General features: G+C 40.1%; 2 protein-coding genes across 2 annotated transcripts in view; one reads left to right on the top strand and one right to left on the bottom strand.

Moving 5' to 3' along the window:
- The window catches only part of SLC12A4 (solute carrier family 12 member 4), a 79,790-nt gene extending 70,483 nt beyond the window's left edge, over nt 1–9,307 (top strand). Inside the window, exons 19-24 of the mRNA XM_070953168.1 lie at nt 1,336–1,505; nt 2,897–3,028; nt 3,110–3,217; nt 4,771–4,955; nt 7,395–7,528; nt 8,162–9,307. Of these exons, the coding sequence (XP_070809269.1) occupies nt 1,336–1,505; nt 2,897–3,028; nt 3,110–3,217; nt 4,771–4,955; nt 7,395–7,528; nt 8,162–8,253 (821 nt within the window). The 3' untranslated portion in view covers nt 8,254–9,307. The remainder of the gene's footprint in view (nt 1–1,335; nt 1,506–2,896; nt 3,029–3,109; nt 3,218–4,770; nt 4,956–7,394; nt 7,529–8,161) is intronic.
- Nucleotides 9,308–14,051: 4,744 nt separating this feature from the next.
- The window catches only part of PLCG2 (phospholipase C gamma 2), a 106,056-nt gene continuing 104,109 nt past the window's right edge, over nt 14,052–15,998 (bottom strand). The window contains exon 34 of the mRNA XM_070952877.1: nt 14,052–14,450. The gene's annotated coding sequence lies outside the window, so the exon portion shown is untranslated. The remainder of the gene's footprint in view (nt 14,451–15,998) is intronic.

Consider the following 15,998-nt stretch of genomic DNA (forward strand, 5'->3'; position numbering starts at 1 on the left):
TGCCAATTGTCAATTTGCAATTCATGCAACGTTGTTTTTGTGTCTTTAAAATGTTAGTTAAGTTTACCAACTATACTGTTTTTTGTTCTGTTTGTTTGGAGGCAATGCACCAAAATTCTTCAGTCCTTCATATCTACCTCTTAACTTTGTGCAACCTACTTGTCACTCTGTACTCAAGAGGGACTTGGTGCTTACCGTTTCCTTTCAGTTCTATCCTTCTTCCAGTAAATCAGGGATCGTATCTACTGCATATACTATTAACACTCTCATATCTTGATTGATTGTAATCTTCAGTGGGACAAAATGGCACATGGTTAATCATTTTAAAATCAACATATCTCAGAAGAGCTAACTTATAGAATGTGTCCAAAATCTAGGAGGATGCCCCCCATGGCATTGAAATTTGGCAACATTGTGGCTGCTTTAATGTTACTGTACTATCACAATTAGTGACAATCATTTCCAATCCTACCTACTAGCTTCCTACAAGGAACAATGGGGAAGCCAGCAGGAAGTCAGAAGTCTTTCTTCGTTCCACTGTATTTTTTCCCATCCATTCACGGTGATACTGTTCCTCTCTCTATATATATATATATAAAAGCAAAAACCACTCACGCATTAATCATGAAATCTCCAGAACCATAAAGCCTACAAACTTGAAATTTGCCACGTGTGTTCCTCTTGGCTTCTAGGTGCTCACTAAGAAAGGATTTTTCGAAATGACCATCAGAGCATTAATATTTCCTATATTATTATTAACACGCTCTGATGCTAAGGAGTTGTACTCCCCCTCCCCCCTCAAAAGAAATCTGTTCCAAATGCAAAAACACAAGCAGAGGAGAGGAGTTTCACTTTCAGTTTTACTTTCACAGCAGCAAGCAGCTTTACTACAGAACAGTTGAGCTAAGCCACGCCCAGCCTCCATCCTGTCTCCTTCTTGCTCATACAGCAAATACTGTTTGAGTTTCCAAACACCCCGCAACTCTCTCATATACCGACAGGATGCTGGCCAGATGAATACCGATGGATGCTGCAGGCTGGGAAATTCTACTCCCCCTCCCCCTCTGTGCCAACTGCCAGTTGCATTATATTAACACACTCTGATGCTACAGAGTTACACATTCTACATTAAGTTTCAGGCTGCAAGTGTCAGTTTATCAAGCCCGAGCACATAGTTTCATAGTGAAGCACAGTCGTCCAGCTAGTAAGGAAATATGTCTAAAACAATGACCAATGCATAGTGGGTTTTCTAGTGTGAGATAGAATTAAAGCCCAGTTCTGCAGCCAACCAGATTTGACTCTCCACAACAATGTCTTTCCTCTTTTTAATTCCAGACACCGTCCGTTGCACAACGGCAGCCCACCTCGCCTTGCTTGTGCCAAAAAATGTGTCCTTCTATCCCAGCAATCATGAACGTTACAATGAAGGGAACATCGACGTGTGGTGGATCGTGCACGATGGAGGCATGTTGATGCTGCTTCCATTTCTCCTCAAACAGCATAAAGTAAGAATGCTTCTAATTCTTCTGTCTCCTAGTCCAACCCCCTGCTCAAACAGGAGATCATGTACTACTTGTGTGTTATTATTTGGGGTTACATTTCTATTACATTTTATTGTAATGAGAAGTTGGTGATTCCCCCCCCCCACCATCCTACATAAAGTGACCAGACTAGATACCTTACTCATCCGTGTGGCCCACAGTCCATATGATTGATGTGGGTACCCCATGGGTGGGGATTTGGGAACGATATGTGACCTGTGACTCACGCACCTGTACAAAGAGGGATTGCATGGAAATATTGGTGTTTACCAAATGCTGATCAATTTGTAGTCTTGTTTTTGCTTACATACACAATATACATACAGGATATATAGAAACTTGCCTTTCCAGAGGTATATTTTAGTTATTTAGGGTTTTATTTCCCGCCTTTATTGTTTTTATAAATAACTCAAGGCAGCTAACATATCAAACCACAACTCCCTCCTCCTCTTTTTCCCACAGCAACAATCCTGTGAGGTAAATTGGGCTGAGAGAGCATGACTGGCCCTAAGACACCAAGCTGGCTTTCATGGCTGTTTTGACCTAGGCTTCCCAAAAGCAGAAAGTCGACTCCTCGTCCCGATAAAACCCCTTTTATTTAGTTTAAAGGGAATTCCTCTCCAGCAAAGCCCCAGCCAACAGTCTTTCAAGAGATTTCACAACTACAGACCTTTATTGGGCTTGGAGAGCTGCCAGGCCGATATCTTCCAAATGCCATTCTGTAGCAGACAATACTTGTCAAGAAGTCAGGAACAGATCTTCACTCTCATGAATTGAACTAATTGTCTCCTGCAAACTCCCCTCCCCTTTTGCTCCTCTTTATTCCCTATGGGAGGGGCCGTTCACCGTCCACCTGTGTCTTTACTCCTGAGTTGGCCCTTGTTCCTTAGCTTTTCCCTTCTGGCTGCTCTGCACATTCGCACACTGGGAACAGGCTTCAGCTGTTCTTCTGCCCCACTGATGTCCAACTCCGAAGGCAGCTGACAACTGTCAGACGGCCCTGGCCCTATCTCTGCCTCCGATGCAGAGACCTCATCAGAGCCTTCCTCAGACTCCAGGACCAGCCCATGTTCCTCCCCAACCTCCTCACTGTCCGAATCTGCTGCCAGATCTGCTGGCGGGCCACAACAGTGGCTAAGACGGGACTTGAACTCACAGTCTCTCGCTTTCTAGCCTGGTGCCATAACCACTAGGCCAAACCGTCTCTCATGCCGTTCATGAATCTGCATATATTAGCACACAGTTGCATGAACTTGTCAAATAACCCTTATATAAAAGCGTGCTTTACCAGGTTAATTGAACTCTGGCAGAGAGGACTGAACGTTTCTGAGAGGACAAAGTTTTTGCCTCCGCAGGTTTGGCGAAAGTGCAAAATGCGAATTTTCACCGTGGCCCAGATGGACGACAACAGCATCCAAATGAAGAAAGACCTGGCGGTCTTCCTTTACCACCTCCGCATCGAGGCTGAAGTAGAAGTGGTGGAAATGGTAATGGACTTCTCCTGTCCTTCAGGGGTTGGTCTATGGATTGCGAGCCTGGTTCCAACATGGTCTTTTTCCTCCTTTTAGCAAAACAGTGACATCTCAGCCTACACTTACGAGCGGACCTTGATGATGGAACAGAGGTCTCAAATGCTGAGGCAGATGCGGCTGACCAAAACAGAAAGAGAGAGGGAGGTATGTCTTCTAGTCGCCATTGCAAAATGATGGCGGGGTGACCATCAGTTGGGTTTCAGTTGGGATTGTGTTTGAAGCAAGGATGGCAAAATGCACAGGCTGTAGGATTTTCTATAGGCAGCTAGGACAAGCCATGGAAGAGTCCTGCATTGTGAGATGTTGTAAATCCTTGTTCAAAATTATATATAACAATAAGCCACTCTGACCTGGTACCCCCTATGAAACTCAATCCTGCCTCTGTGATATTATCATTGGCATCCTTCAGTCTCAAGAAACTATGGTATCGTGCTCTGAAAAGAGGTCCTAAAACAGCATCTAGTGTGACTAAAAAGGCCAATTTGAGAGTGGCAGTCCCTTCCACCCTGAGGGCAGATACATTCTGTCCCCTGCCCAGGCCCAGATTTCGCTGGTTCCGGGACGGCCTCTTTGCCTCGGCCTGCCAAGCAAGTGTCTCTTCGAATTGGAGAAGGCCATGCTGCATCTTTAGCCTCCAAGCTGAACGATCGGAGGTCAAGGTTTCCCACTTGTTAATGTCCATTCCCAGGGCCTTTAGGTTCCTCTTGCAGATATCCTTATATCGCAGCTGTGGTCTCCCTCTGAGGCGCTTTCCCTGCACTAATTCTCCAGACAGGAGATCTGTGATAAGGTTACCACAAAAACTACAGCTTGTGTTTAAATGTCTATGGGGATTCTCAGTCATCTAGGTCATGGTTGTCCCAAAGGTGCTTTTTCAAGAGGCAACTGAACTTTCTTGTTTTTCTTTGAAGACCTTTTGCTTCTCATCCAAGAAGCTTCTTCAGCTCTCAATGTCTTGGATGAGAAGCAAAACACCTTCAAAGAAAAACAAAGTCCAGTCGCTGCTTGAAAAAAGCAGCTTTGGGATACAGTCCAAGTTCTTCTGTATTGCCAGTTCTATAGGGACATTCATCTTCAGTCGGTTCCCTTCTTTTATTTAAATTTCCAGGGCACTCTCATCACTTTTATTTAAATAAATATCTTTCACTAAAATTAGCAAAATGTTGCTACGATAGGTGTAAACTTCGCCCGCCAAATGGTTGCTAATAATTCCTGTTGTTCATTTTATTGATTGTATTTTTATTGGTCATTGGCTGAAATGACATTCTGTCTATCTGACCTGGCTACACTACCAATCATTCATGATATTTTGCTCATCCCAAGATACTTCCAATCAGGAGTGAAATGCTACCGGTTCGTACCGGTTCGGGCAAACCAGTAGGAAAAAAAATGCTACCAGTTCAGACAAACTGATATTTCCGACAATCAGCTGTGCCATGTGATTTATATTCGCTAGAAAGCAGGAAATCCTGCTTTCTAGCAAATCTAAATTGTGCAACACAGCTCTTCCCCCCCCCTCGCTCTTCTACTTACCTTAGAAAAGGCTTCTTAAGACTTCTTTTTCAGGATTTCACCACTACTTCCAATCTGTGTCCCACCAGTGATTCTCCAAGCAGACAACCCAACAATATTTCCCATTGGAATAGTGGGACACTGTTCTTTGGAGAACAACCATTTCCCACCATTTGTTCTTCTAGGCTCAGCTGGTGAAAGACAGACATTCGATCATAAGATTAGAGAGCCTTTACTCTGACGAGGAAGATGAAGGGGAAGCAATCCCAGAAAAGATCCAGATGACTTGGACAAAAGCTAAACATGACTCCGAGAAACAGATTGGAAATAATGTGGTGGAGAACTTCAGAGAACTTATCAGTCTTAAACCGTAAGCATCCAAGATCTGTGCTGGAATGAAAACTGCTCTTTTTACTTTGACCCAAATCCTTTGGGTCAGTAGGGCTGCAGGAAATCTCGTTTCTTGGCTCTGTGTTCATCCTGATGCTTTTATTTTTTTTGCTTGATACTATCTAAAAATTTTACTGTTATTTTGTCCCGGATGAAAAAGTCCAGTTGGAAGAAATCACCACTATACAGTAGTGGCCAAAATTGTGGAAACCTTTTGGGAAAAGTGTATTTTTTTTTATCCTATTCCACTGCTGGAACGGCCTGGAAATAGCCCAGACCTTAACCCAATTGAAAATCTATGGAGCCAACTAAAGAAACTTGTGAGTCAGAAGCAACCCAGCAATAAAATCCAGTTAATAGAAGCCATCATTCAATCTTGGTTTCACATTAGAACAGCTGCAGAACTAAAAGACTTGGTTCACTCCATGGGAGACGTTGTAAGGCCATAATTCATGCTAAAGGTTACCCAACTAAATATTAACTGGTATGGTGATCATTTTTGTATATCTCGTTTTTTCTACGCGTTTCACTTTTCTTCTTTATACTGTCACTGCAATTCTTATAGCAAATCCTCCATAAAAGTTATTGCATTATATTCTTGATTAAATTATCTTTCCATTGATAGATAATTTTATGGTAATTCTCCAAAAAACCCCACAAATTGGTGTTATTAGCTAGTTTTAGAAAATACACTTTTCCCAAAAGGTTTCCACAATGTTGGCCTCTACTGTACTGCCAAGAACAAAAGTCCTTAAGTTGTGATGCATACTCTCCTCCGCTGATTAAATTGGTAGAGAGTTCTCAAAAGATCCAAAAAGATGTGGCATTGTCTAATTAAACATCACTGTCCTTTTGAGAAATAGAAACAGGAAACTTTTTGATGAGGAAGCAAACTGTAAGTGCAAGCTCTCTCGCTCCTTAGACAAGTCTTAAAGTTCCTGGTAGCAACAGACCTACAAACCAAGACTTGAGTCTACATTCTGGTCTACCTTACATGCTTTGCTTTGCAAACAAAAGACTGAAAGATACCTCCAAATTAGGAAGTGTGGAATTCCTTTAAGCTTGTTGGGATGTGCCTTTTTTCCTTGGTCTTGAATTGATCCATGAGCCTTGGGTCAGAAACCTAGTACCATGATTCCCCAAAAATAAGTCCGGCTCTTATATTATTTTTTGCTACAAAAGATGCATTGGGGCTTATTTTCTGGTTCGGTCTTATTTTCGGGGGAATACAGTACTAATCACAGTCCGTCTGGCTGATGATCTAATGGGGGCTTATTTTTGGGGTTGGGTTTATATTGCAAACATCTTGAAAAATCATGCTAGGGCTTATTTTCTAGTTGGGTCTTATTTTTGGGGAAAGAGGGTAGATCTACAGTTCTAGATATAAGTTGTTGCCCTGATCTTCAACACGTTGATTTGGAATTAGAGATTGGCTGGGAATGTGTTTTGTTGCATTGGCCCTACAGTCTACACCACAGGTCTTCAAACTTGGCAGCTTTAAGACTTGTGGATTTCAACTCTCAGATTCTCCAGCATAGCTGGCTGGAGATTTCTGGGAGTTGACGTCCACAAGTCTTAAAGCTTAAAGTCTTAAAGCTGCCAAGTTTGAAGACCTCTGGTCTACACTTTTGTTCCAGTTTCCAAAATTCTAGTTTATGAGAGGGTATAATCTGTATTTATTGAAACATGTACCCCACATGTTCCCAGAAAAACCATCAGTGGCTCTTTCCCCTGATCCGAATAGGTCCTTAAGATACGTTCTCTGCCCTGACAAGGCATATCCTGAACCAAGAATCTGGTTACATGATTGGGGCATGGACTGTACGAGTGGAGTGGAGTGGAATAGAAATAGAATGGACTGGACTGGAATAGAAATAGAATGGACTGGACTGGACTGGACTGCCCTGGACTGCACTGGAATAGAAATAGAATGGACTGGACTGGAATAGAAATAGAATGGACTGGACTCGACTCGACTGGACTGGACTGGAGTAGATGGGAGTGGAATGGAATAGAAATAGAATGGACTGGACTGTATTGGACTGGAGTGTAATAGAATAGAAATAGAATGGACTGGACTGGACTGGAACAGAAATAGAATGGACTGGACTGGACAGGACTGGAGTAGACGGGAGTGGAATGGAATAGAAATGGACTGGACTGGACTGGCATGGCATGGCATGGCATAGCATAGCATAACAGAGTTGGAAGGAACCTTGGAGATCTTCTAGTCCAACCCCCTGCACAGGCAGGAAACCCTACACCATTTCAGACAAATGGTTATCCAATGTATTTCTACTGAGGGCTGAACTAGAGTGACCATTAGTTGCTATATTAAACTGGATCCCAACAATCTTTCTTGGGGTAAGCTATTTTCCTCTTGTTGATTTCTATGTAATTTTGATCCCCCCCCCTCTAGTGACCAGTCAAATGTCCGAAGGATGCACACTGCTGTGAAGCTGAACGAAGTCATCGTAAATCGATCCCACGATGCCCGACTTGTTCTTCTCAACATGCCTGGTCCACCCAAAAACACGGAGGGGGATGAAAACTGTATCCTTTTCAATGCAATCCCTGATTCCATATTAAATGTGTAGAACCATCTGAATGTAGAATCTTCTGATATTCATCTAAATTTAGTTAGGTCTCCACTAGCTAGTGAGCCCAAAATATAATTCCCTAAGAAAAACATTTCATTTTCCCAATAAGGGTCAGCAACCCACAGCTCTGGAGCCACATATGGCTCTTTCATCCCTCTTCTGCGGCTCCCTGTCACTCAAAATATGTGTCATAACTGCCAATGTGCGATACCTGCTGGCACACGATTTATTGAGTTTTTTGACTCCCGGTAGGCCAACCATGGATAAATCCAAGGAAAGTTTCAGAAGAAAACAGAACATTTAACTCAACTACATATGCTAGATTTGTGGCTGCTCAGGAAATAGTCAGGCACGGGAAGGGTTTTGTGGCTCCTGGGGTTTTCTTTTCTGTGGGAAACGAGTCCAAATGACTCTGAGTGTTTAAAGTGGCAGACCCCTAACATAGATCATAATTCAGGGTGGTGCAATCTTTCCTTGGTCATTATCCAATGTATTTGCAATTCCAGAATATCTGTTTGGCACGCAGGTTTGACATTCCGTCAACATATTCTGTTGATATTTCTTCTCCTTAACGCTTCTGATCCAGACATGGAATTTCTTGAAGTTTTAACGGAAGGTTTGGAGCGAGTATTGCTTGTTCGAGGAGGTGGCCGAGAAGTCATTACTATTTATTCCTGATCCAAAAAGATCCTCTCTAGTTACTATTTTGCCTGCTTCGTGAGAAAAGGACATTCCAGATGGAGAAGAATTTGGCTTCTCTTGCTTTCTGTTCCTCGGTTTCACACGTGTGCCCCAATACACTACAGATGTGAACGCAAATTCCAGTGAATTTTTCCATTTGCCATGTATCTTGAGTGTTTCTGCCAGGGAGATGCGTATAATCACAAAAGCTGGAGTGCCAGCTTGCTTCTGCTTTTTCTATTCTGACAGATTTGTGTGCAGTTTCAAATGCAGAAGGTTTTCATATATGTATTTTTTTTTTTTCAAAAAACCAAATACGAAATTTTTAATGTGTGTACTTTGCTAAAGGACTGAATTTGGTTATAAGGTAACAGGATTTAGAACAAACCAATTTCTCCATTAGGATTTAACGGGGACTTTTTATAGAACTGTTAAGATTTTGGTTTTTTTTCCTGCTCAGTATTTTCTACATGAAAAGAACCCTGCGTTGTTTTCAAAATGTGTTATTTGTATAGTTTTTGTAAACCCACCACAGCCACAATTTCAGTGTTGGATAAGAATTTATACTTCACCGGTTTTAAATTATAACACTAGTTTCTTGCAGTGTTACATACAAAACTGGGGGTCTCGGATTAAAATAGACCCTCTATGACCTATTTATTTTTTTCCTATTTATTGATTAGAATCAGTGGCAATAACGACATCACCTAGAGTAATTTGTTAAGCTTGTGTTGCTGCACTAAGAGAGCCTGTTGGCAGCTACATTTGCAACTGTTCGGTTAGAGGTTTTCTTAAGGGGTGTTTTTTTTAAAAGGTTTACTGCTATCTTTGTTCTCTTCCAAACTGCAGGCAAATATATAGGTCACACTTATCAAAACGTGTTAAGTACACCATTTGCTCTCTACAGTTTGAAGAGTGTAGACATTAAGGAAAGGACATTTTATACTCGAAACGTAGAGCTTTTAAAATTAGTTTTCACATCCGTTCATTTGTACTTATTGATACAGGTCTGTATCTCTCTTTTTCCAATAAAACTTTGCATACTTTTGAATCTGTATTGGATGACCTTGAAGTGAATGGAGCTGTTTACTATGATTAAGGTAAGTATTTCTGCCACATGATTCTCTTGATCTCTTCCCTAACTAGTTTGACTGCTACTCTAGAAGAATCTACAGCCCATTTGATAAAAGCTGTCGGACAAAATGGGGTGCCAGTTGCCATGGAGATGATTGACCCTCAAAGTTTGCTTTTCTCAAAGGCTCGTCCTATCACTAAATTGTTGTGTAACTTTCCATTATCCTTGTCCTTTGGCTAGAAGACATGAGGACTGTATTCAAAAACATCTTTGAACCACGAAGTATGGGATAGCTGATAAGCTATTCGATCTTTCTGGTTGGTTTTATTATTAAAAGATTATATTAACAGTTGTCCAATGCAGTCATTAACTATACAGTCTTCTTCAAGAATATTTATATTCTTGATGTATATATATATCAAGTGATGTACAAGTCTATCTATCTATATCTATATCTATATATCTAACCCTACCTACCTACCTATCATCTATCTAGTCTGTCTATCTAGTCTGTTTATCTATCTCTATTATCTAGTCTATCATCTCTACCATCCATCTCTATCATCTATCTATCATCTATCTATCTATCTATCTATCTATCTATCTATCTATCTATCTATCTCATCTAGTCTACTTTCCATCCATCCACACCCATCCATCTCTATCTATCTCATCTATCTATCTGTCTATCTCTATCATCTAGCCTACCATCTCTACTCATCTATCATCTATCATCTATCACCTCTCTATCAATCAATCAATCAATCAATCTATCTATCTATCTATCTATCTATCTCATCTAGTCTATCATCCATCCATCCATCCACACATCCATCCATATCTATCTATCTATCTATCTATCTATCTATCTATCTATCTATCTATCTATCTATCATCTATCTATCTATCTATCATCTATCTATCTATCTATCTGTCTATCTCTATCATCTAGTCTACCATCTCTACTCATCTATCATGTATCACCTCTCTATCAATCAATCTATCTATATCTATCTATCTTATCTATATCTATCATCTAGTCTATCTATCTGTCTATCTCTCATCTAGTCTAGAATCTCTACTTATCTATCTTCTCTCTATCACATCTATCTATCTGTCTGTCTGTCTGTCTATCTATATCATCTAGTCTATCATCTATCCATCCATCCATCCATCCACACATCCATCCATCTCTATCTATCTGTCTATCTCTCTATCTATCTATCTATCAATCTATCTATATCATCTAGTCTATCATCCATCCATCCATCCACACATCCATCCATATCTATATCTATCTATCTATCTATCTATCTATCTATCTATCTATCTATCTATCTATCTATCTCTATCATCTAGTCTATCTGTCTATCTCTCATCTAGTCTAGAATCTCTACTCATCTATCATCTCTCTATCACATCTATCTCATCTAGTCTATCATCCATCCATCTATCCATCCATCCACCCATCCATCTCTATCTATATCTATCTCTATCATCTAGTCTATCTCTATCATTTAGTCTACCATCTCTACTCATCTATCATCTCTCTATCACATCTATCTATCTATCTATCTATCTATCTATCTATCTATCTGTCTATCTGTCTGTCTGTCTATATCATCTAGTCTATCATCCATCCATCCATCCATCCATCCATCTCTATCTATCTATCTATCTATCTATCTATCATCTATCTATCTCATCTAGTCTATTATCCATCCATCCACACACCCATCCATCTCTATCTATCTATCTATCTATCTATCTATCTATCTATCTATCTATCTATCTATCTCTAAGATCTATCTCTATCTAGTCTACCATCTCTACCCTCTCTATCAATCAATCAATCAATCAATCTCTATCTATCTATGTATCTATATCATCTAGTCTATCATCCATTCATCCATCCACACATCCATCCATATCTATCTATCTATCTATCTATCTATCTATCTATCTATCTATCTATCTATCTATCTATCTCATCTAGTCTATTATCCATCCATCCATCCACACACCCATCCATCTCTATCTATCTATCTATCTATCTATCTATCTATCTATCTATCTATGATCTATCTCTATCATCTAGTCTACCATCTCTACTCATCTATCATCTATCACCTCTCTATCAAACAATCTATCTATCTATCTATCTATCTATCTATCTATCTATCTATCTCTATCATCTAGTCTATCTGTCTATCTCTCATCTAGTCTAGAATTTCTACTTATCTATCTTCTCTCTATCACATCTATCTGTCTGTCTGTCTATCTATATCATCTAGTCTATCATCTATCCATCCATCCATCCACACATCCATCCATCTCTATCTATCTGTCTATCTCTCTCTCTCTCTATCTATATCATCTAGTCTATCATCCATCCATCCATCCACACATCCATCCATCCATCCATCTCTATCTATCTATATCTATTTCTATCATCTAATCTAGCTCTATCATCTAGTCTACCATCTCTATTCATCTATCATCTCTCTATCACATCTATCTCATCTAGTCTATCATCCATCCATCTATCCATCCATCCATCCACATCCATCCATCCATCTCTATCTATATCTGTCTCTATCATCTAGTCTATCTATATCATTTAGTCTACCATCTCTACTCATCTATCATCTATCACATCTATCTATCTATCTATCTATCATCTATCTATATATCTATCTATCTATCTATCTATCTATCTATCTATCTATCATCTATCTCATCTAGTCTATTATCCATCCATCCACACACCCATCCATCTCTATCTATCTATATATCTATCTATCTCTATCATCTAGTCTACCATCTCTACTCATCTATCATCTATCACCTCTCTATCAATCAATCAATCAATCAATCTCTCTATCTCTCTATCTCATCTAGTCTATCATCCATCCATTCATCCCATCTATCTATCTATCATCTATCTATCTATCTATCTATCATCTATCTATCTATCTATCTATCTCTATCATCTAGTCTACCATCTCTACTCATCTATCATCTATCACCTCTCTATCAATCAATCAATCAATCTCTCTATCTATATCATCTAGTCTATCATCCATCCACACATCCATCCATTATCTATCTATCTATCTATCTATCTATCTATCTATCTATCTATCTATCTATCTCTATCATCTAGTCTATCTGTCTATCTCTCATCTAGTCTAGAATCTCTACTTATCTATCATCTCTCTATCACATCTATCTGTCTGTCTATCTATATCATCTAGTCTATCATCCATCCATCCATCCATCCACACATCCATCCATCTCTATCTATCTGTCTTTCTCTCTCTCTCTATCTATATCTATCATCTAGTCTATATCATCTAGTCTACCATCTCTACTCATCTATCATCTCTATCACATCTATCTCATCTAGTCTATCATCCATCTATCCATCCATCCATCTCTATATCATCTAGTCTATCTATCTGTCTATCTCTATCATTTAGTCTACCATCTCTACTCATCTATCATCTCTCTATCACATCTATCTGTCTGTCTGTCTGTCTATATCATCTAGTCTATCATCCATCCATCCATCCATCCATCCATCCATCTCTATCTATCTATCTATCTCATCTAGTCTATTATCCATCCATCCATCCACACACCCATCCATCTCTATCTATCTATCTATCTATCTATCTATCTATCTATCTATCTATCTATATCATCTATCTATCTCTATCATCTAGCCTACCATCTCTACTCATCTATCATCTATCACCTCTCTATCAATCAATCTATCTATCTATCTATCTATCTATCTATATCATCTAGTCTATCATCCATCCATCCATCCACACATCCATCCATCTCTATCTATCTATCTCTATTTCTATCAGTCTATCTGTCTATCTCTATCATCTAGTCTACCATCTCTACTCATCTATCATCTCTCTATCACATCTATGTCATCTAGTCTATCATCCATCCATCTATCCATCCATCTCTATCATCTATCTCTATCATCTAGTCTATCATCTAGTCTACCATCTCTACTCATCTATCATCTCTCTATCACATCTCTCTATCTCTCTATCTATCTATATCTATCTATCTATCTCATCTAATCTACCATCTCTACTCATCTGTCATCTCACTATCACATCTACCTACCTACCTACCTACCTACCATCTATCATCTCCATCCAACCATAACTGAATATGGCATCCCAGTCCTAAATAATGGCAGTTGATAAGCCATGTGACTGTGCCCAGTCTTTATGACCATTTTTGCATTGGTGGTTTAAGTGAATCACATTTCTTCAATGTGTTTTTCCTGCAAAAACCAAAAACTGCCAAAAATCATTATCACATGACTGGGGGGGGGGGAGGGGGTTGCACTGCAAACAGCCATAAATGTAAGCCAGTTGTCAAGCACTCAAATGCAATCACATGACTCTGTGTGTATGAGTGGGGGGGGGGGGCAATGTTGGAACTCTGGAATCAGGTCATAGGTAGCGCTGGGGAAGTCTGTCATAACTAGGAACGGTCGCTAAATCCCAAGGAGGATTACCTGTGTTTAATATGAAGATTTTCATTTCTTTGTATCCTGTGACGCCGTTCAAAGTTGAAACTGGAAGAAAAAGTTATTTCAGTAATAAAACGGGATAATCATTTTAATATGAGCCAAGGCCTTCAAAGTTGCCACAAAAATAGCCATTTTTCAATGTCACCCAGACAAAATATATACATTTATGGTTGACGTGTTTTAATCCCCTAAAATTGTACAAATCTCTGTAAATTTAGTGCCATTCAGCCTTATACATACACTCATTCCTTTTGACGTACACATACATTTAAAAATAAATAACGCTCCAGCCTCATAACTCAGAAATGGATTTTACAACTTTTCAAAAAAACCATGCACGTATAAAAAGTTGGGGGTTTTTTCCCCCCTTTTCTGACATTTTTTTTTCTTCTACATCTTGCATAGGAATCATCAGGCACGGTCCATAATCCAGCAGGTGGTTTAACCTCTTTTGGGTCTTTAGGATGTCATTTCAAAAACTTTAAATCCGGTTGAGGCACGCTGTGGATGTCGTCTGTTCCAGTAAACGTCAGGCAGGCGATACAGTTTCACCTAGCAAAGGCACAAGAAAAGGATAAAACTGTGTTTCTTTAGGTTTGGGAAAAGTATAACATTGGAGTCAATGCTGGTAATCCTAGACCAGAGATGTCACACTTGATTTCATTGAAGGCCGCATCAGGGTTGTGTTTGACCTTGGGGGGCAGGGGGGGCGTGGCCAGCTTGACATCACTCGTCAAGGCGCCGTTTTTGGCCGCGACGGCCTCCTGCAGCCCTTTGCCAGCAAAAATAGAGCCCGGGGAGGCTTCGTTTTCGCTGGCAGAGGGCTGCAGGAGGCCGTCGCGACTGAAAACAGAGCCTGGGAGGGCCGCGTGTGGCCCTCCCAACCTCCGTTTTCGCTGGGAGAGGCACCGCGGGTCGGTCCTTCGCAGTTTCCAGGGTAGCTCCACAGCCAGATCTCAGCACCCTGACAGCCGGATCTGGCCCACGGGCCTTGAGTTTGAACACCTCTGTCCTAGACTTATGACCACAATTGAGAGCAGAAGTTCCACTGCTAATTTAGGCAAGGTGATGACTGGGTCATATCCAATTTTACGACCTTTTCTGCACAAAAATCGTAAGAGTATAGTTAAAGGTCAGGGTTCTAGTTTATGTTTGTAACAAAGTTTATGGTATGTTTTTAAAAGTTTATATTTAGGTTTAGTTTATTTTTTAAATTAAAATAAACTAAATGATATTTAGTTTATGTTTTAAAAAGGAAATCTGGACCCAGTATATGGATATGCGGCGTTGAGGTTTACCGATTTGACATATTTGGAATATTGCATCCAATTTTGGTCACCATGATACGAAAAAGGGCTGATATTTGAGAATTAATATACAAAAGAACAACCAAGATAAGGAAGTAAGATTAGGAAGTACAATGAACGGTTGCAGGAATTGGGTCTGTCTAGACCAGTGTTCCTCAACCTTGGAAGCTTGAAGATGGGGGGACTTTAACTCCCAGAATCCCCCAGCCAGCAGCGCTGGCTGGGGGATTCTGGGAGTTGAAGTCCCCCCATCTTCAAGCTTCCAAGGTTGAGAAACACTGCTCTAGACTAACAAAGAGAAGGACCAGAGGGTGACATAATGGCAGTCTTCCAATATTTGAGTGGCTGACACAGAGAGGAGTCAACCTAATCTCCAAAACATCTGAAGGCAGAACAAGAAGTAATGGATGGAAACTAATCAAGGAGAGATCAAACCTAAAATTAAGAAATTTCCTGTCAGCGAGAACAATCTCACTGGAGATTTTAAAGAAAAGAATGAATAGCCATTTGTCTAGAATGGCACAGAGTCTCCTGCTTGAGCAGAGGGTTAGACTAGAAGCCTCCAAGGTCCCATCCAACTTTGTTACTCTGGAATTTTTAATCCACCCGCTATATATACATATATTGCCTGGACAACTTGTTAGGCTCAAACCATATCCTAACATTCTCCCTTTTGGACAGGTCAATATATAGAGTTTAGATTCTTAATCCATAGCTTTCACACCACTTTGGATACACCTGGCAAACTACAGTTGCTTTATATCGATCAGGTGGATGCCTTTCCCTAGTAGAT

Source organism: Pituophis catenifer, unplaced genomic scaffold (genome assembly GCF_029215685.1).
Source record: "Pituophis catenifer annectens isolate HBS135680 unplaced genomic scaffold, rPitCat1.0.hap2 SCAF_13, whole genome shotgun sequence".
NCBI classification, from domain to species: Eukaryota; Metazoa; Chordata; class Lepidosauria; order Squamata; family Colubridae; genus Pituophis; species Pituophis catenifer.